This window comes from Paroedura picta, chromosome 1 (assembly GCF_049243985.1).
Source record: "Paroedura picta isolate Pp20150507F chromosome 1, Ppicta_v3.0, whole genome shotgun sequence".
Taxonomy (NCBI): domain Eukaryota; kingdom Metazoa; phylum Chordata; class Lepidosauria; order Squamata; family Gekkonidae; genus Paroedura; species Paroedura picta.
In genome coordinates, this window is record NC_135369.1 from 191556829 (window position 1) to 191573832 (window position 17004).

At 46.8% G+C, this 17004-nt stretch overlaps 1 protein-coding gene across 2 annotated transcripts in view; it reads left to right on the plus strand.

Moving 5' to 3' along the window:
• PKHD1 (PKHD1 ciliary IPT domain containing fibrocystin/polyductin) overlaps positions 1-17004 on the plus strand; it is a 454238-nt gene that overhangs the window by 255116 nt on the left and 182118 nt on the right. For both annotated transcript variants that reach the window (XM_077315063.1, XM_077315054.1), the window contains exons 46-49: positions 2106-2241; positions 2822-3068; positions 12340-12514; positions 15167-15362. In XM_077315063.1, the coding sequence (XP_077171178.1) occupies positions 2106-2241; positions 2822-3068; positions 12340-12514; positions 15167-15362 (754 nt within the window). The remainder of the gene's footprint in view (positions 1-2105; positions 2242-2821; positions 3069-12339; positions 12515-15166; positions 15363-17004) is intronic.

Sequence of the window (17004 nt, forward strand, 5' to 3'; positions counted from 1 at the left end):
TTTTCATTCCGCAAACAATTTTCAACAAAGATCCCTGTGCGAAAAGGCCCCCAGTTTTGCGAATTCCCAAAATCATGAATTAAAAATGGCCAAATCTCAACCGAGCTACGGAAAAGCCTCAGGATGCAGGCAACTTCCTATGGAGGGGGCTCTAAAACCCTCCAACATTCGAAGACTGTCCAGGAACATATTCGTCATATGGAAATGGTAACATTTACATAATATTATATAAATATTATTCAATTATTCAGTCAGTTTTTCAGATGTTATACAATAGGATGACTTTGGGAAAACAGGAACATAAGTCTTCAACACACCTAGCTTAGGAAAAAAGCCATGTCCTGTTCTTTGGGGGGAACATGAAGAGAATAATGGTGGAGACAACAAAGCCTAAGGACAGGCAGGGTTACATGTTTTGAGCAGTGAATCTGAGGAAACAGAGGAAGGGATTTAGAAGCCTGTAAAGATGACTGAGCCTCTGGTGGCGCAGGGTGGTAAGGCAGCGACATGCTATCTGAAGCTCTGCCCATGAGGCTGGGAGTTTGATCCCAGCAGCCGGCTCAAGGTTGACTCAGCCTTCCATCCTTCCGAGGTCGGTAAAATGAGGACCCAGCTTGCGGGGGGGTAAACGGTAATGACTGAGGAAGGCACTGGCAAACCACCCCGTATTGAGTCTGCCATGAAAACGCTAGAGGACATCACCCCAAGGGTCAGATATGACCCGGTGTTTGCACAAGGGGGGATACCTTTACCTTTACCTTTTTAAAGATGACTGTGGGTTCTAGAGCAAACCAAACCTGAACTCTCCCTAGAAGATAAAATGGTCACATTATGGGAATATTCAAGGAAGCCACTGCCCTCAGTTTGCTCGGTGTGAGCAGGGCTATTAAAGATAGGATGTTTTGGCAGACATTCATTCAGGGGCCTATTCATTCCACACACGTTGGAGAAGGCACTTTCAGTGGGCTTTTGCAACTGGATTTCCCTGTGTGGAACAGGAAGATCTGCTTCTAAAGTGCATGGAAAGCAACGTGACAGCACTTAGCCCATGCACACAAACCTATGAAGACGAGGGCGTTAGGGATAATGCGAGCAGACAAGGAAGGGACAACTGATTCCAAACTTTGTCTCCTAGTTTTTAACAGACATACGATGGAGTCTCTTCTTCTTTCCCTTCCAGACTCTTCAGTTCCTGAGTTTCCCCTGTACTTGTTAAGAGATTTCCAGGCACTCAGCTGTGCCTCGCTCCTCGCAGCTCCCTGCGGGTGTGATTATCTTTGATTATCTCATGATAAAGCATCCTCTTGTCATAATTTACATCTTAATTTATGTAATTCTGTCCTTTAATAACGATGTCTCTTTACCGTCAATTAAAACGTTCTGACATTAATTTAACAAGGCAGCAAAAGTCTTCCACTCTGCCAGCCCTCTTATTTTTAAGGGAGGCCTCCAAACCAATGATTACGTCTCTCCTTTTCTGCCCTGGCTGCTTGGCATTGATCCGGGACCCGTTGAAGTCAGTGGGGACAGATTTGCTTAACTCCACCAAGGAAGCCTGGGAGCGGCAGGATCAGCCCAAAGCATCCCAAAGCATCCTTGGTTGTCTTCCATTCAGCCACAAACCAGGGCTGACACTGCTTAACTTTTGGGATCTGACATGAGTCGATTATTCTGGGCTATGTAGATCCGGGTAGGTCAGTCATCCATGCACAGTAATTTAATATGTTTGTATATATGAATACGTGGAATAATATTAGTAAATTGTTACCAGCCTGTACAGAAAACCAGTCTTGTGACCTTCTGTCTGCCTTAAAATAATTAGGTGCTGCCAAATTGCAGCCAAATCATGATGGCCCCTCATTGGGTGTTCAAGGCCAGACCTGAGCGGAGGTGGTGTGCCATTGCTACCTTCTGCGTAACGACCCTAGACTTCCTTGGTGGTCTCCCATTCAAGCATTAACTGTGGCCAGCGCTGCTTAGCTTTTGATACCACGCTAGCTGGGGTCCACCATCATGCTGAAGCCTGTTTATTTCCACAGGTCCTGCCCTAGAACACAATGCTCCTCTAAGTCTTAATGTGTCCCCCACAATTCTTTCTTTTGCAGAATGGAAGCTGTATGTTTACAGGACTGAAAACTCCCAAAAGGCGTGAGCTATGGATTTCTAATGCAACCTTTGTGAACTTTGACATTCGCAACTGCAGGGCGATCGCCCCCTGTTCTGGCTGTCAGCGAGGTCAGGGTATGTTAGGCCTTCGATTCTGAAGCAAAATAGGGGGGCAAGGGATCTGTCTGTGGGGTGCGGGCTGTGCTTGGGATTTGATTTCGCTTTTTGTGAACGAGGCTTTCCTTTAGAATTTGGTGATAAGATTTAAAAACAAAAACCTGAGGCAAAAAGCTCCTCCTACTTAAAAATTAACATTCGAAGCCAGATTACTAATGCAACTGCCTGAAAACCAGCAGAATTTATGAGCAGAGGCAGAAAATGGGAGTGTGTGTGGGGGGGGGGGCGGTCTGACACCCTATCCAAGACCCTCTTTGATTTGTTTTATGCCTAAAGAATGATATCAGGCTAGTCTGGATTATACAGGTCAGGATTCACACCTCTCTAGGAATCACCCCCCCAAAACCTCTATGGTTTTACCTAAGAATTACAGTATCCCCCCCCTCCCCCAATAATCTGTAGTGGGGCCAGCATGCAAGAGACTAGTTTTCTCATCGTTTTCTCTTTGTTTGTTTGTTTATTTATATGCCGCCCTCCCTGAAGGCTCAGGGCGATTCACATGAAACAGAAATGATACTTTCCGTGACTTTCTTCTTAGGTGGATTTACTGTGAGAGCCGAAGGGGTACTCCTCTTGAATGCACCAAACTGGGTATCATTCTCGTTCCCTCACTCGGCCATTCTTGAAGATCTAGATGGATCCATCACAGGACTGGAGGGGAGTCGCCTCCTTCCCTCCATGGATACACTGCCAACTTCCTGTTGGGCCACCATCAACACCAGTCAACCCACCAGGGGCAGCATTTGTGCAGGGAGTTATATTTTTCACCGCATGTCCATTGGCTTGTGAGTATTCCATTATAACCTTTTTGAGGAAAGGTACATGCTCAGGATAAAGGTTGAGAGAAATCCTAGGCTGATGCAAATATGGCTCTTGCCACATGGATCATGTGAGGTTCTCCTCACACACAACAGCCGTCAAGATGACCGCCCCTTGGAATGCAAGAATAATTGTTCATTTCCATTATTGGACAAGCACACCTTTTAAAAAATAGATCATGAGCTCCAGACGAGAGACAGAGAAGAGGTTTATTTTCTCACTTAAGGGTTGTATGTTGGGCGTTAATTGTCCATGTTGTGTATATTTATCTCATGATCATCTCTGATTGCAATGCCTTGACGTGGATAGTCTAGGCTAGTCCAATCTTGTCAGAGCTCGGAAGTTAAGCTGGGTTGGTTCTGGTTAGTACTTGTATGGGAGGCCTCCAAGGAAGTCCGGGATAGCTACGCAGAGGCAGGCAAGGGGAAACTACCTCTATTTATACCTTGCATTGACCTGGATGGCTCAGGCTAGCCCCAACTTGTCAGATCAATGAAGCTAAGATGGATCAGTTCTGGTTAGTATGTGGATTGGAGACCACCAAGGAAGTACAGGGCTGTGAAATACCTGGAGACTGAGGGTGGAATCAAGAGTGGGTGGGATTTGGGGCTGGGAGGGACCTCAGTCCTCATAATGCTTTGGAGTCCATCCTCCAACAAAGCCATTTTCACCAGGGGAACTGAACTCTTTAGTCTGGAAGTGACCTATAATTCCAGGGAATCCACAGCTGGGTTTGGTCCACAGAAAATCAGCTAGTTTTGAATCCAGTTGCCCCTTAGAGAACAATAAGTGTTTCAGGGTATGAGATTATCTGACGAAAGGAGGGCTGACTCTTGAAAGATTATCCCCTGAAGATCTTGGTCTCTAAAGTCCTTCTGGACTCAAATCTCGATATCTTGTTCTTGTAACCCAACCCAAAACAGGCAGTGTGAATGTAGTATTAATGATATGAGCACACTCCTCACAGCAGTTATTTGTGGCCTGTCATCAGCTTGCAGAAGGAAAGGACACTTGGATTTTCACTTGCTGTGCATAAGTCCAACATAAGAAAGGAATTCCTGTACTGGCCAGGAAAAGCAAGCCTCGAGAGTTCAGGCCAACTTCAGCCATGCACACAGGCCTTACAGATCTTCTCCAATAAAGGAGATTAACCCTCTTTTCAGTCACTGGATTTCTTTTCTAATCACCAGTTCTAGGAACCGGTCTCGGCAAAAAACCCTAGAAAGGAAGTGATATTTGCCGTACTTTGTCCCGCCCCTGGCCGTCAATCAAAGAAGCAGCCAATGGGCGGTTGTTACCATGCTCCGGAACAGCCCCTTTGCCTTTAAGAACATGTTTAAAAAAAAAAGAAAAACACACGTTGCAACGAATATGCCTTGATTCCTTGCTTCCTCCTAACGTAGAGACCCATCTAGCTGGCAGTTGGCGTGCAAGCTGCCGTTTCATCGTTGCCATGCTCCCCCCCCCCCACGATTTTCGGCCGAAAATAAAGGGAACTTGCAAACGGGGCTGTGCTGTGCTTGGTGACTTAAAGCATCTCTGTGGAGGGACTGCAGCCGGAGAAGCCTCGCTGGGTGAATGAAGGCTCACCGGTTCATTGCTCTCCGCTCACTCCAAGAAAAAAAAATGGCTTCGCCGGAAGATCAGAGGAGAGAGCCAGGGGGAGGGACTTTGCTGAAACCGCAACAATGGTAACGCACAGAACTGTTTCGCTAGTGTTGAAGATTGGTTGCAAGAGTGTATCGCTTTCCAGAGGGTGAATCCACTTTTTGGGATTATCCTGGAAGCGCTACAACGAAGCGCTTCTAGCGGGACTGTTTCAGGAGTGTGGCAGATTGTGTACGGCGTTGTGCATAACTGCATTTTAGTAGCGATTACAATTTGCCACACTCCTGCTACATTAAACCTGTGCGGAATGGGCCCAGGTTTTCCAAGTCCTCCAGGTCTAGAGCCAGCTTGGTGTAGTGGTTAGGTGCTCGGACTTCTAATCTGGTGAGCCAGGTTCGATTCTACAGTCCCCCACATGCAGCCCGCTGGGTGACCTTGATTTCGCCATGGCACTGATAAAGCTGTTCTGACCGAGCAGGAATATCAGGGCTCTCTCAGCCTCACCCACCTCACAGGGAATCTGTTGTGGGGAGAGGAAAGGGAAGGCGATTGGAAGCCGCTTTGAGACTCCTTCGGGTAGAGAAAACCAGCATATAAGAACCAACTCTTCTTCTTCTTCATTAATCTCAGGGCTCTCTCAGCCCCACCTCCCTCACAGGGTGTCTGTTGTGGGGAGAGGAAGGGAAGGTGAATGTAAGCCGCTTTGAGATTCCTTCAGGCAGAGAAAAGCAGCATATGAGAATAAACTCTTCTTCTTCTTCTTCTTCTTCTTCTTCTTCTTCTTCTTCTTCTTCTTCTTCTTCTTCTTCTTCTTCTTCTTCACCTTCCTCTTCTTCACCAATAGAGTATGGGTAGTTTGGTTCCCAGATCTAGGTTGAGAAACTCCTGGAGCTTTGTTTTTTTTTTTGGGGGGGGGGAGCCTGTGGCGGACAGGGATCTCAGTGTCATAGAGTTCATCCTACATTGTCATAGAGTTCATCCTCCAAAGTATCCATTTTTTCCAGGGGAACTGATCTCTGTATTCTGTTGAAGCCCAGTAATTTTGGTGGATCCCTGGGTCCTACCTGGAGGTAGGTACACACATGAAAGAAGCAGTCGTTTCCAGCATCGAACCACAGTTGTGTTAACAGCCACCATTCTGAGTCAGCTTCTAAAATTGTGGGTTTTATCTTTCCAGAGATAGATAATTATAAGAGATGGCTGCGCAAACATACCAAATGGGGAACACTTAGTGCTAAAGAGTGTGTTTGTTTTAATGCAGGAGAGATATGGACCCTTAGGACAAATAAGCTAATGGTAAACATAAACAGGAAGCTTAATATTTATTCTGCTTGGAGCTGTTGATTGGTTTAGCAACTCCTTTGTGGGCCATCCACGCTCAACAGTTTGCGCACTCCGCAATTGAGCTAAATTACGTAACAGCGCATAGAACGACTGACGTCAATTTCTCACTTGGGCACCCGACTTCTACCTACCAGTCAGGTCACGTTTCCAAAGTGTTTCATTTCTTCATCGAGACTTGACGGGTAACCATGGCGCGTCGATCAACAATCATCCGGGCCTTTCTGTGTTTTCATTTTCCATTGAGGCGAAGGTTGAGCTTGCATTATGGCTTTTGCCTCCTCCTGCCTCCTCCTGGCACAAAGGCAAGCACAGATCCTAGAGAGACCCCCTCCCTCCTCCCTTGGTAATGAAAGTGCTCTTACGCTAATGATCCATGCAGGCTCCCCCAGCTCCTCAGAATTACAAATACTCATGCCCTCCTCTGCTCCATTAACATTAAGGAGAGGTAGATTGGTGGCTATTTAGGGCACAGTGAAAATCACTGGCTATTTAGGGCAAATTAAAATGGTGCTAATTGTGGATGCAGGAGTGCTCAATTATGCTAGCGATATAGTAGTTCTATTTTGGTGCCAGCTTGACGGGGAATAAAAACAGAGCCATTGTTTGGGGGGGGGAGCATGGTGGCTCCCCCGGAAATCTTCTCTGGTGGGGAGGCAGGAGAGGAGAGGTTTGCAACGATTAAATAAAAATTCAGTTCAAGATTAAGCATGCACTTTTTAAAGGCAGGACGACATGCGGCACCATTGCCTTTCCAGGCTTTTAGCAGCATGTTGATCTCGCAGCTTGAACGGTGATGGAGTCATTACCGAATTTCTCCTTTTCCATTTCGCAGAGCGTGCTGCTGGAGGTGGAAGGATTACTTTGTAGAGGGTTAGATTTGTCAGGCATCCGGTTGCAGACCGCCCCGTCTCCGTTCAATTGATAAAACTGTCTGCCGGCTTAGAACTGTGTTAATGTTGAGTCTAGGGCAAGCATCCTCAGCATGGCTCCTAACAGCACTTCCACCAGGTGGGGCTTCTGGGTGGGCAGATTTTTTAAAAACATTATCTTGGCAGCAGCTGCCACCACAGCACAAGATTCTTCACTGTGTGGCTGAAAGGACGCCATGGCAGCCATCTTGTGGCTGGTTGCATCTCCTCCAGCAGCCATTTTATGTCTGCGCATAGCAGTGTGTCAGAATTTGACTGGCACATAGCGGCTCAAAAGGTTTGGGGACCCCTAGTCAATCTAGAAAATCTGTGGTAGAGCTTGAAAGATGGTCTGTGTCCCTTGTAGGCATGGCTGTAGAGTGTCCAGTGACCCTGATAGTTTACCAGAAACTCTCAGCTGCATGAATGCTCAAGTAAGGGGCCATGTGGTTCCTGCCTCCTTAGGAGTACTGAGTGCCTTGCTTGCCATTAGCAGGAGATGTTCCTGGGCCCACCGGCTTCCTGGAGGGAGGATGGGCAGCAGAACTGTTCATTCTGAGCAAAACCAAGAGTGTGCAAATCCACTGATGCTCCTTGCAGCAAAGGAAGTTGGCCAAACCAATTAAGTTGCCATGAGTGGGAAAAGCACTCATCACTGGCATGAATAAAAAAATAACTACCACGTGGTAGTGTGGCATGAGCTGGAAGGCTATCATGTTAGAAACAGGTATAATGATTTTTTTTTTCTCCTCAGACCTGTACCACTGCTCTCCATGGAGAATAAAGATCAGGGAATAAATTATTGTCCGAAGAGAGTAAACACCTGTATACCACAGAATCATAGAACCATAGAGTTGGAAGGGATCTCCTGGGTCATCTAGTCCAACCCCCTGCTCTATGCAGGACACTCACATCCCAATCGCTCATCCACTGTTACCTGCCACCCCTTGAACCTTCACAAAATCGGCCTCCCCAGCCTCTGTGTAAAAATCTCCAAAGATGGAGAGCCCACCTCCTCCCAAGGAAGCCTGTTCCTCTGAGAAACTGCTCTGTCAGATTTTTAGATGGAGTTTACTTTCACCCCATTGGTTCTGGTCCATCCCTACGGGGCAAGAGACAACAACTCTGCTCCATGCTCTATATGGCTGCCTTTTAAATACTTGAAGATGGTTATCAGATCCCCTCTCAGTTGTCTCCACTCCAGGCTAAACAGACCAAGCTCCCCCAACCTTTCTTCATATGTCTTGGTCTCCAAACCCCTCACCATCTTAGTTGCCCTTCTCTGGACATGCTCTTTGTCTACATCCCTCTTCAACTGGGGTACCCCAAACTGAACACAAACATGTTTTTTTTTTTTAATAATCCAAATACTATGTTTTAATCAAATGAAATGTGTGCTAAAAATATTAGAGATGAAGTGATCTACAGTCTCAGCATGGTATAATGGTTAAGAACGGTAGCTTCTAATCTGGGGAGCTGGGTTTGATTCCCTGCTCCTCCTCTCCAGCTGGGTGGCCTTGGGTTCCTCACAGCCCTTATAATGCTGTTGACTTGCAGGAGGGCATTATGTGCTGGAAGAATCATAGAATCATGGAGTTGGAAGGGGCCATACAGGCCATCTAGTCCAACCCCCTGCTCAACGCAGGATCAGCCCTAAGCATCCTAAAGCATCCAAGAAAAGTGTGTGTCCAACCTTTGCTTGAAGACTGCCAGTGAGGGGGAGCTCACCACCTCCTTAGGCAGCCTATTCCACTGCTGAACTACTCTGACTGTGAAAACTTTTTTCTGATATCTAGCCTATATCGTTGTACTTGAAGTTTAAACCCATTACTGCGTATCCTCTCCTCTGCAGCCAGCAGAAACAGCATCCTGCCCTCCTCCAAGTGACAACCCTTCAAATACTTAAAGAGGGCTATCATGTCCCCTCTCAGCCTCCTTTTCTCCAGGCTGAACATTCCCAAGTCCCTCAACCTATCTTCATAGGGCCTGGTCCCTTGGCCCCAGATGGGAGGGTTGGCACAGCACGGGAGAGGGAGCCTGACCTAGCAGTTAGTGGACTGCACCAAAACCCACAGAGTCTAGAGGTGCCCTGGGGACCTACAGCGTTCCCAGCTGGGAGAGAAGATCCCCTTGCCTACAGAGGTCCCCCACTAAGGGAAGCAACCTATACGGGGGAGTCAACAGGCACCAACCTCATTTGACTGCCCCCAAGCCACCTGACAAAGGAGCCTCTGGCCTCCCAGCTGGATAAGCCACGCTCGCATACTCACCGTCTCTTAGGGAGGCCCCAAAATTCAGGGAGTCCAATCACACACCAGACTCCCTGCCAACAAGCTCCATTCCATGCAAACCTGCAGCTGTGACAAATTATTGACCGTGAAAAATCCACCTCAAGCTACATATCAACATAGCATCCCAGGCAAGGAGGGTGGGACCCATGCATGTGGTGCCATGGGTCCCGCCTTGCCCTTGATGCTGTGCACACTGCGATACCGCAGCATGAACCACTAGAGGGCCCCCAGAGGTGGTTGTGTCTGCCTACAACAGGCCCTCCTGAATGTCACTCATTGGTTGCATTAAATGTTGGCCATCCTTTTCTGACTAAGCAGTCTTGTTAGGACTCACCTCCCTCACAGGGTGTCAGTTGTGGGGAGAGGAAATGGAGGCAATTGTAGAATCATAGAATGATAGAATCACAGAGTTGGAAGGGGCCATACAGGTCATCTAGTCCAACCCCCTGCTCTACTCAGGATCAGCCCAAAGCATCCTAAAGCAAGGAACAACTTCTCTTCTTTCAGTCACTGAAGAACAATTTATTATTATTATTATTATTATTATTATTATTATTATTATTATTATTATTATTATTATTATTATTATTATTATTATTATTATTATTATTATTATTGGATTTCTAGCCCGCCACTCCCAAAATGCTCGTGGCAGGTCACAACACATATAATCCCCAATAAAAATTCCCCTAATACAATAAAATAGTTTCAAAAACCTAAAAAACCTGAACAGAAGAAACTAAATGGTGGCGGAGCATACACAACCTAACCCAACCCGCCCACAGCCCAGGGGGCAAAGGGGTCATTAATAATTTCACTACATTTCACCACCAAGAACAGTCTGGGGTGGGGGGTCCAGCTCTTCCTTAGGTCGCTGGCCATAGACCTGGCAGAAGAGCTCTGTCTTACAGGCCCTGCAGAAAGCTGAAAGCTCCTGCAGGGCCCACAGCTCTTCTGAGGCCTCATTCCACCAGGTAGGGGCCAGGACCAATAAGGCCCTGGCCCTGGTCGAGGCTGGACGTGCTTCCCTAGGGCCAGGTATGACCAACAGATTTGTACCCGCAGAGCGTAAAACCCTGCGGAGGGCATAGGGCAAGAGGTGGTCCCTCAAGTACGTGGTTTCCAGACTGTAGAGGGCCTTCATGGTTAATACCAAAACCTTGAACCTGATCCGGGCAGCAATCGGTAGCCAGTGCAGCTGCCTCAGCACAGGCTGGATGTGGGCCCTCCAAGATGTCCCTGTGAGGACCCTAGAGCTGCATTTTGCACCAGCTGTAATCTCAGGGGCAGACTCAAGGGCAGGCCCGCATAGAGCGAGTTACAGAAATCTTTTCCGGAGGTGACCGTCGCATGGATCACTGTGGCTAGGTATTCGGGTGACAGGTAGGGCGCTAGTGCCTGGAGCAGATGGCAAAATGCCTGGCCAGCTACCTTTTTGACCTGAGCCTCCAAAGTTAATGAGGCGTCCAAGGTCACCCCCAGATTCCTGGCTTGGGATGCGATGACCAGTTGCGTCCCTGCCAAGATGGGTAAGCATGCTTCCTGGGCTTGCCCCCCTACGACCCAACCACAGGACCTCTGTCTTGGCGGGGTTGAGTTTCAGGCAATTGCCTGGAGTAATGTCTTTTCAGAGCATATATTCAGAGGCAGCTCAGAAAGGCAGTGATTATCCTAAAGTCAGGGATAAAAGTACAAGGAGTCAATAGGTAATGCTGGCATTTCGCTTATACAGTCCTACACTGTGCAGCTTCAAAATTATTAACCACGCCCCCCCCCCCCCCCCGTTTCACACAGGCTGCCTGCTAGAGAGTCCAGTGGATGGTGAACTGGAAGGCTCCTGTTCCAATTACAAAAGCAGAAAATCTCCTGGGTTTCTAAACACTTGGGGCGCTACTCAGCCATGCAGGGGAAAGGAAGCATTTGCAAATTAACCAAAAGGAAACAGAACTCAGCAGCCTCTTGAGAACAGAGTATGTCGAAGAGCACAACATGTCGAGAACAGGGTGTGGTCCACTTCCCCTTGCTCTGTTAAACGCTGCAGAGGTCATGGATGTCCCCATGATGCCTCGTGGGCCTCTGACTCATCGTATTAGATTGCCCGTTGCCGATCAGTTGATTCATTCGCTTCCCCAAGCACTACTCAAAATAGGTTACTTAAAGCCTTCAAAGGGGGGGGGGGAGAGTAGAAACCTGCTCGACAAATGATCATACGCAAGGCTGTGACAAAAATACTGGAGCTGCTAAATGGAGGAATCCATCATTATGATACTATAATCTTAGGTAACTGTAAAGGACAGGCACAAGCAAAGTGCTTGTTTATCGGGAAATCTGTTCAGATTGGTAGCTGAGCGGGGAAGCTACCTGCAAAATGTGGGGAGCGTTTGTGGAGGAGAGGGCCGTGGGAAAGTGGGCTTGCCGGAACTGGCTGATCAAAAGTCCCACAAGGGTATAATGGAAACGACTGAATTCAAACAGCACAGGGGAGACGGGGCAGATCCTGGAAAGTGGGAAGTGCTCTCTGCTGACTTTGCATCATCCGTGCATCAGGGGATTCCAGCTTGGTGTCGTGGTTAAGAGCGGCGACTTCCAGTCTGGTGACCCGGATTTGATACCCTGCTCCTTCGCATGCAGCTAGCTGGGTGGCCTTGGGATAGTTACAGTCCTGATAGTGCTGTTCTCACAGAGCCATCCTATCAGAGCTCTCTCAAGCCCACCTACCTCACAGGGTGACTGGAAGGGAAGGGGATTGTTAGCCGCTTTGAGACTCCATTTAGTAGTGAAAAGTGTGGTATAAAATCAAGCTCTTCTTCTTCCAGGTGCCACTTGGAGATCTCTAGGTATTACGACTGATCTCCAGACCACAGACATCAGCTCCCCCAGAGAAAATGACACCACACCCTCCCTAAGCTCCACTCCTCAGATGGCCAAGAATTTCCTAACCTGGAGCTGGCAATGTTATGGATGTGATTCAGCCTGTGTTTTTTTTTTTTTTTAAGAGGAAGTGGGACCACTCAGCCCAATGAAGTGGCAAACACTGCTAATTAATGAAATGTGGATATTTAGGCAGACTCTCTTTTCTTTTGCAGGAAAGCCTCTGTCTGTCCTTACAACTTAAAAGTGACGGATAGTCGTAATAAGACAACGACTGTCAATTATGTCCATGATACTCTCTCAAATGCCTATGGCTGGATGGCCATTCTCCTGGACCAGGAGACCTACACTCTGTCATTCGACAGCCCTCTGGCCAGTGTGAATCTACAGGTAAGGCAGAACAGTGCCTCGTCCTGATTCTATGGTGTAATGTTTGCATTGTGTAAAGAGTGAGTTTGTATGTCAGGGAAATGATGGGGAAAATGCTGTATAATTTCATCTAATCTCAAGAGAGGGATCTGCTGTTTGGAGGGCAGGCACAGATGTAGTTGGATCAAGGAGGGTAGCTGTGTTTGTCTGTAACAGGAGAAAAGGGCAGGAGTCCAGAAGCACAATAAAGACTAACAAAATCTGTGGCAGGGGAGGAGCTTTGGTGAGTCACTGCTCACTTTTTCAGACGCCTGTATCAGCAGCAGCGACTCATGAAAGCTTAGGATGATTATGAAGATGTCATCCGTTCAGTCATGTCCGACCCTCAGCGATTCTATAGGAGAGTCTCCACCATGAGCCCCTGTCTCTGACTGCTTCTTTTAGTTGGTTCATGGTCATGCCTGTGTCAGATTTGATCATGTCGAGCCAGAGGATCCTTTGGCAACCACGTTTCCTTTTGCCGCTGACCGTATTAGTGATTTTTCTAGTGAGTTTGATCACATGATGTGTCCAAAGTAAGTGAACTTCAGCAGTAATATCTTCCCTTCTAATGACATAGTTGGTTTGCCCCTCTCTAAAACTATCTTGATGGTTACTTTGATTGTCCGTGGTATTCGCAGCATTCTTCTTGTTGTTGTTGTTGTTAGGTGCGAAGTCATGTCCGACCCATCGCAACCCCATGGACAATGATCCTCCAGGCCTTTCTGTCCTCTACCATTCCCCGGAGTCCACTTAAGTTTGCACCTACTGCTTCAGCGACCCCATCCAGCCACCTCATTCTTTGTTGTCCCCTTCTTCTTTTGCCCTCGATCGCTCCCAGCATTAGGCTCTTCTCAAGGGAGTCCTTCCTTCTCATGAGGTGGCCAAAGTATTTGAGTTTCATCTTCAGGATCTGGCCTTCTAAGGACTGACCGGTTTGTTCGCCTTGCAGTCCAAGGGACTCGCAAGAGCCTTCTCCAGCACCACAGTTCAAAAGCCTCAATTCTTTGACGCTCGGCCTTCCTTATGGTCCAACTTTCGCAGCCATACATTGCAACTGGGAATACCATAGCCTTGACGAGACGCACTTTTGTTGGCAGGGTGATGTCTCTGCTTTTTAGGATGCTGTCTAGATTTGCCATAGCTTTCCTCCCCAGGAGCAAGCGTCTTTTAATTTCTTTGCTGCAGTCCCCATCTGCAGTGATCTTGGAGCCCAGGAAAATAAAATCTGTCTCCCACACCATAATTCGAAAGCATCTATTTTACTCCTGTGTTCCTTCTTCAAGGTCCAGCTTTCGCATCCATAGGTTGTTATGGGGAAGACAAGGGCGTTGACTAGTCGGCACTTTGTATTATGGCTGATATCCTCACTCTCCCATATTCAATTCATGCTTAACATTGCGTTCCGGCCCAGCGTTGTTCGCCGTTTGATTTCACTCCGTTTGATTCCACCACTTTGAGTGATGATAGAGTCAAGAAAGATGAAATCATCAATACATTCAATGTTCTCATTGTGACGTTGGTGCTACTGCCAGTAGTTGTCATGATCTTGGTCTTTTTGATATTTAGGTATAGTCCCATCTTTTCAATCTCTTCTTTTAGTCTCTTTAAATTGTGTTAGTGTTTGAGGTGCTACAGGATTCTTGCTGTTTTCTAAAGATAGTTGGAGTTATTTATGTGCATTATTTATGTTTAATCACATGAACACCTGAAATTGTATCACATTGAATTAGACCATGGGTCCATCAAGGTCAGTATTGTCTATCCTGACAGGTAGAAGGGAGAAGTCTTTCCCATCACCTTCTTCTTGGTCCTGTTTTAACTGGGGGTGCTGGGGACTGAACCTGAGACTTTCTACATGCCCCTCAGTCAGGTGGAAATATACCTTCATACTACAGACACGGCAGAGGAACTATTCTGAGAGTCCATACTGGAACACGTCTAGTAGTAGATATGTTCCAGTATGGACTCTCAGTATGGTCCCTCTGATGTATGCATGTTTTATTAAGCACACTATTTTGATACTTTTATTAACAAGAACATATTAAGTCAAGCATAACATTCATTGTTCTTGAAGTGGAATAGAAATTGTGAGAAGCTTGTAAGAGTTTTGCCTCTTGAGGTGGTAACATTAGTGCTAGACAAAGGAATGCCCCTTTTGCTACTTTTTTCCTGCTTCTTCTTTTGTATATTTTACAAAGTTTCAGACAATAAAGTCAGAGTCCAGCCAGGCACCTTTAAGACCAACAAAGATTTATTCAAGGCATGAGCTTTCGAGTGCAGGCACTCTTCCTCAGACGAAGAACTCCCTACATGACAGTGGGAATATATAGCAAAAAATTAATTCTGTTAAATTAGATGTTGTGTCACAGTTTACTAATTTAACAAAATTAATTTTTTGCTATATATTCCCACTGTCATGTAGGGAGTTCTTAGTCTGAGGAAGAGTGCTTGCCCTCGAAAGCTCACACCTTGGATAAATCTTTGTTGGTCTTAAAGGTGCTACTGGACTCTGATTTTATTGTGCTACTTCAGACCAACATGGCTACTTATTTGAATCTAAAATTTCAGACAATACTTTATACAGGAGTGGCTCTTCAGGATATGAATATTTATTTTGGTTTTCTTCTCCAGTATGTGGCAACATTTGATAACTTTACTGCTGGGAATTTTCTACTGGTGGAACATGAAGGCCTTTCACCACATATCAACGTCACGGTGACCTGTGGGATAAGGGAAGGATCATCACTTCAGTCACTTCCTTCACATAGGTATAACAAAAGCTGTGACTGGGTGTTCAGACAGGAAGAGAGGAAGCTCACCTACTTAGGTAAGCACAAGTAACACACTTTGTTCTTATTCATATCTTTAAAGCAGCGTTCCCCAAGCTTTTTCAGCCTGTGAGCATGGTGGACATGGCCACAAAATGGCAGCCTTGGGAGGTGGAACCAGCCACAAAATGGCAGTGACTGGTTACACAGTTACACAGTAAACATCTTTCTTCTGTGGTGACAGCTGCTGCCAAAGCAGTGTTTTTAGAAATCTGCACAGCCAATCAAACCTCCAGTGGTAAATCAGAATCTTTGCTGAGCAAAACTTCCACTTCATGCCACCTACTTTCTAAAAAACATGTGGCAGGGCTCCAGAAAAGGTATCTCATGCCCTCGGTGCCACCTACCATCTCCCAGGAGTTGCCACAGCAACCAGGGCCTGCAGCTGAGCCAGCTCTGGCAGAAGAGAGAGGGGCCTCTGAATGTGCAGCAGGGGAAAGCAGCACAAGTCAGCCAGGCTCTTCCCAAGAGTAAGGTGACCAGATTTTAACATTGGTGAAGTTGGACAACATTGACCGGGGGGGGGGGTCTTGATTAAACATTTGGTCTATATGGTGGAACAAAAAGTTTAATAGAATGCATAGAACACAAAAATAGTATTGTAATATATATTTTTTAATTTCAACAAAAGTACAATTTGCCAGGTACCCCCAGATGTCCCTCCAAAAGTGGGACAATCTGGTCACCTTGGGCCAAGAGGCATCTTTCAGGCAGCCACACATGCATTCCAGCCCTGACAGCTCGCCTGAACGACACAGACAAAGCGGAAGGGTGCTGTTTGCTAAACACCGAAGGAGCCAGAGACTGCAGGCATGCAGTCAAAGTAGATGGGGCCCAGCTGGGATAGCTCCTGGGGAGGATGAGTGAGTCCTCCCCCAGGTGCAGCCAATTAGCTGGGCTGCTTTGAGGAGAGACAGCAGCAGCTCTTTGGCATGGGTGCAATTTATGCAGAAACCCTCCTGTCCGGCTTGGATTCCTTGGTCTGCGAACTTCTGACTCCCATCGGCTTCCCTGACTCCTGGCAAACGGTTTTTGACTACGCACCTGGTAATTGGACTGGCTTTGTTGAATCTATGCTTATCTGGACTCTGACCTTGGCTTTCCCTCGACTACTCTTTGCCTCGCCCTTGACTTTGCTTGCTTTGATTCCTAACGACTCGGACTGGACTTTGACTTTGCTCTGGCGTGGACTCCGGCTAGGCTATGCAGCCCAGGTACCTCCTGCACATCTGCCACTGGATGTGACAGCTAAGGCAGCATAAGGTACCTGTCGGGGGCTGTAGCAACCATGGATACTATACTCTTAGATTAGCAGCCACTGGAAAGGAATAACAACCCCAGTCCTGGACATTGATGGAGGTTGTAAAGACACCTTCCATAGGTGACACAAAACTCAAAGGAAGCTTCCTAGTACTTCCTTTCCCTTGCCACATTGAAACTGCAATACTTCCTCCTCTCTCCATCCACGACGAAATAATGTATTGTTTTTATGCATTGTGGGAGAAGTGGAAAGGGGAAAAAAAAACCCTCTTTTTCTAAAATGGGTTAGAATAAAAATCATGTACTAAGATGAGCATATGTGTGTCTGCACAAAGTCAGAATACTCCAGAAGAAATGTGTGCATTTTATATGGTTGCTGTA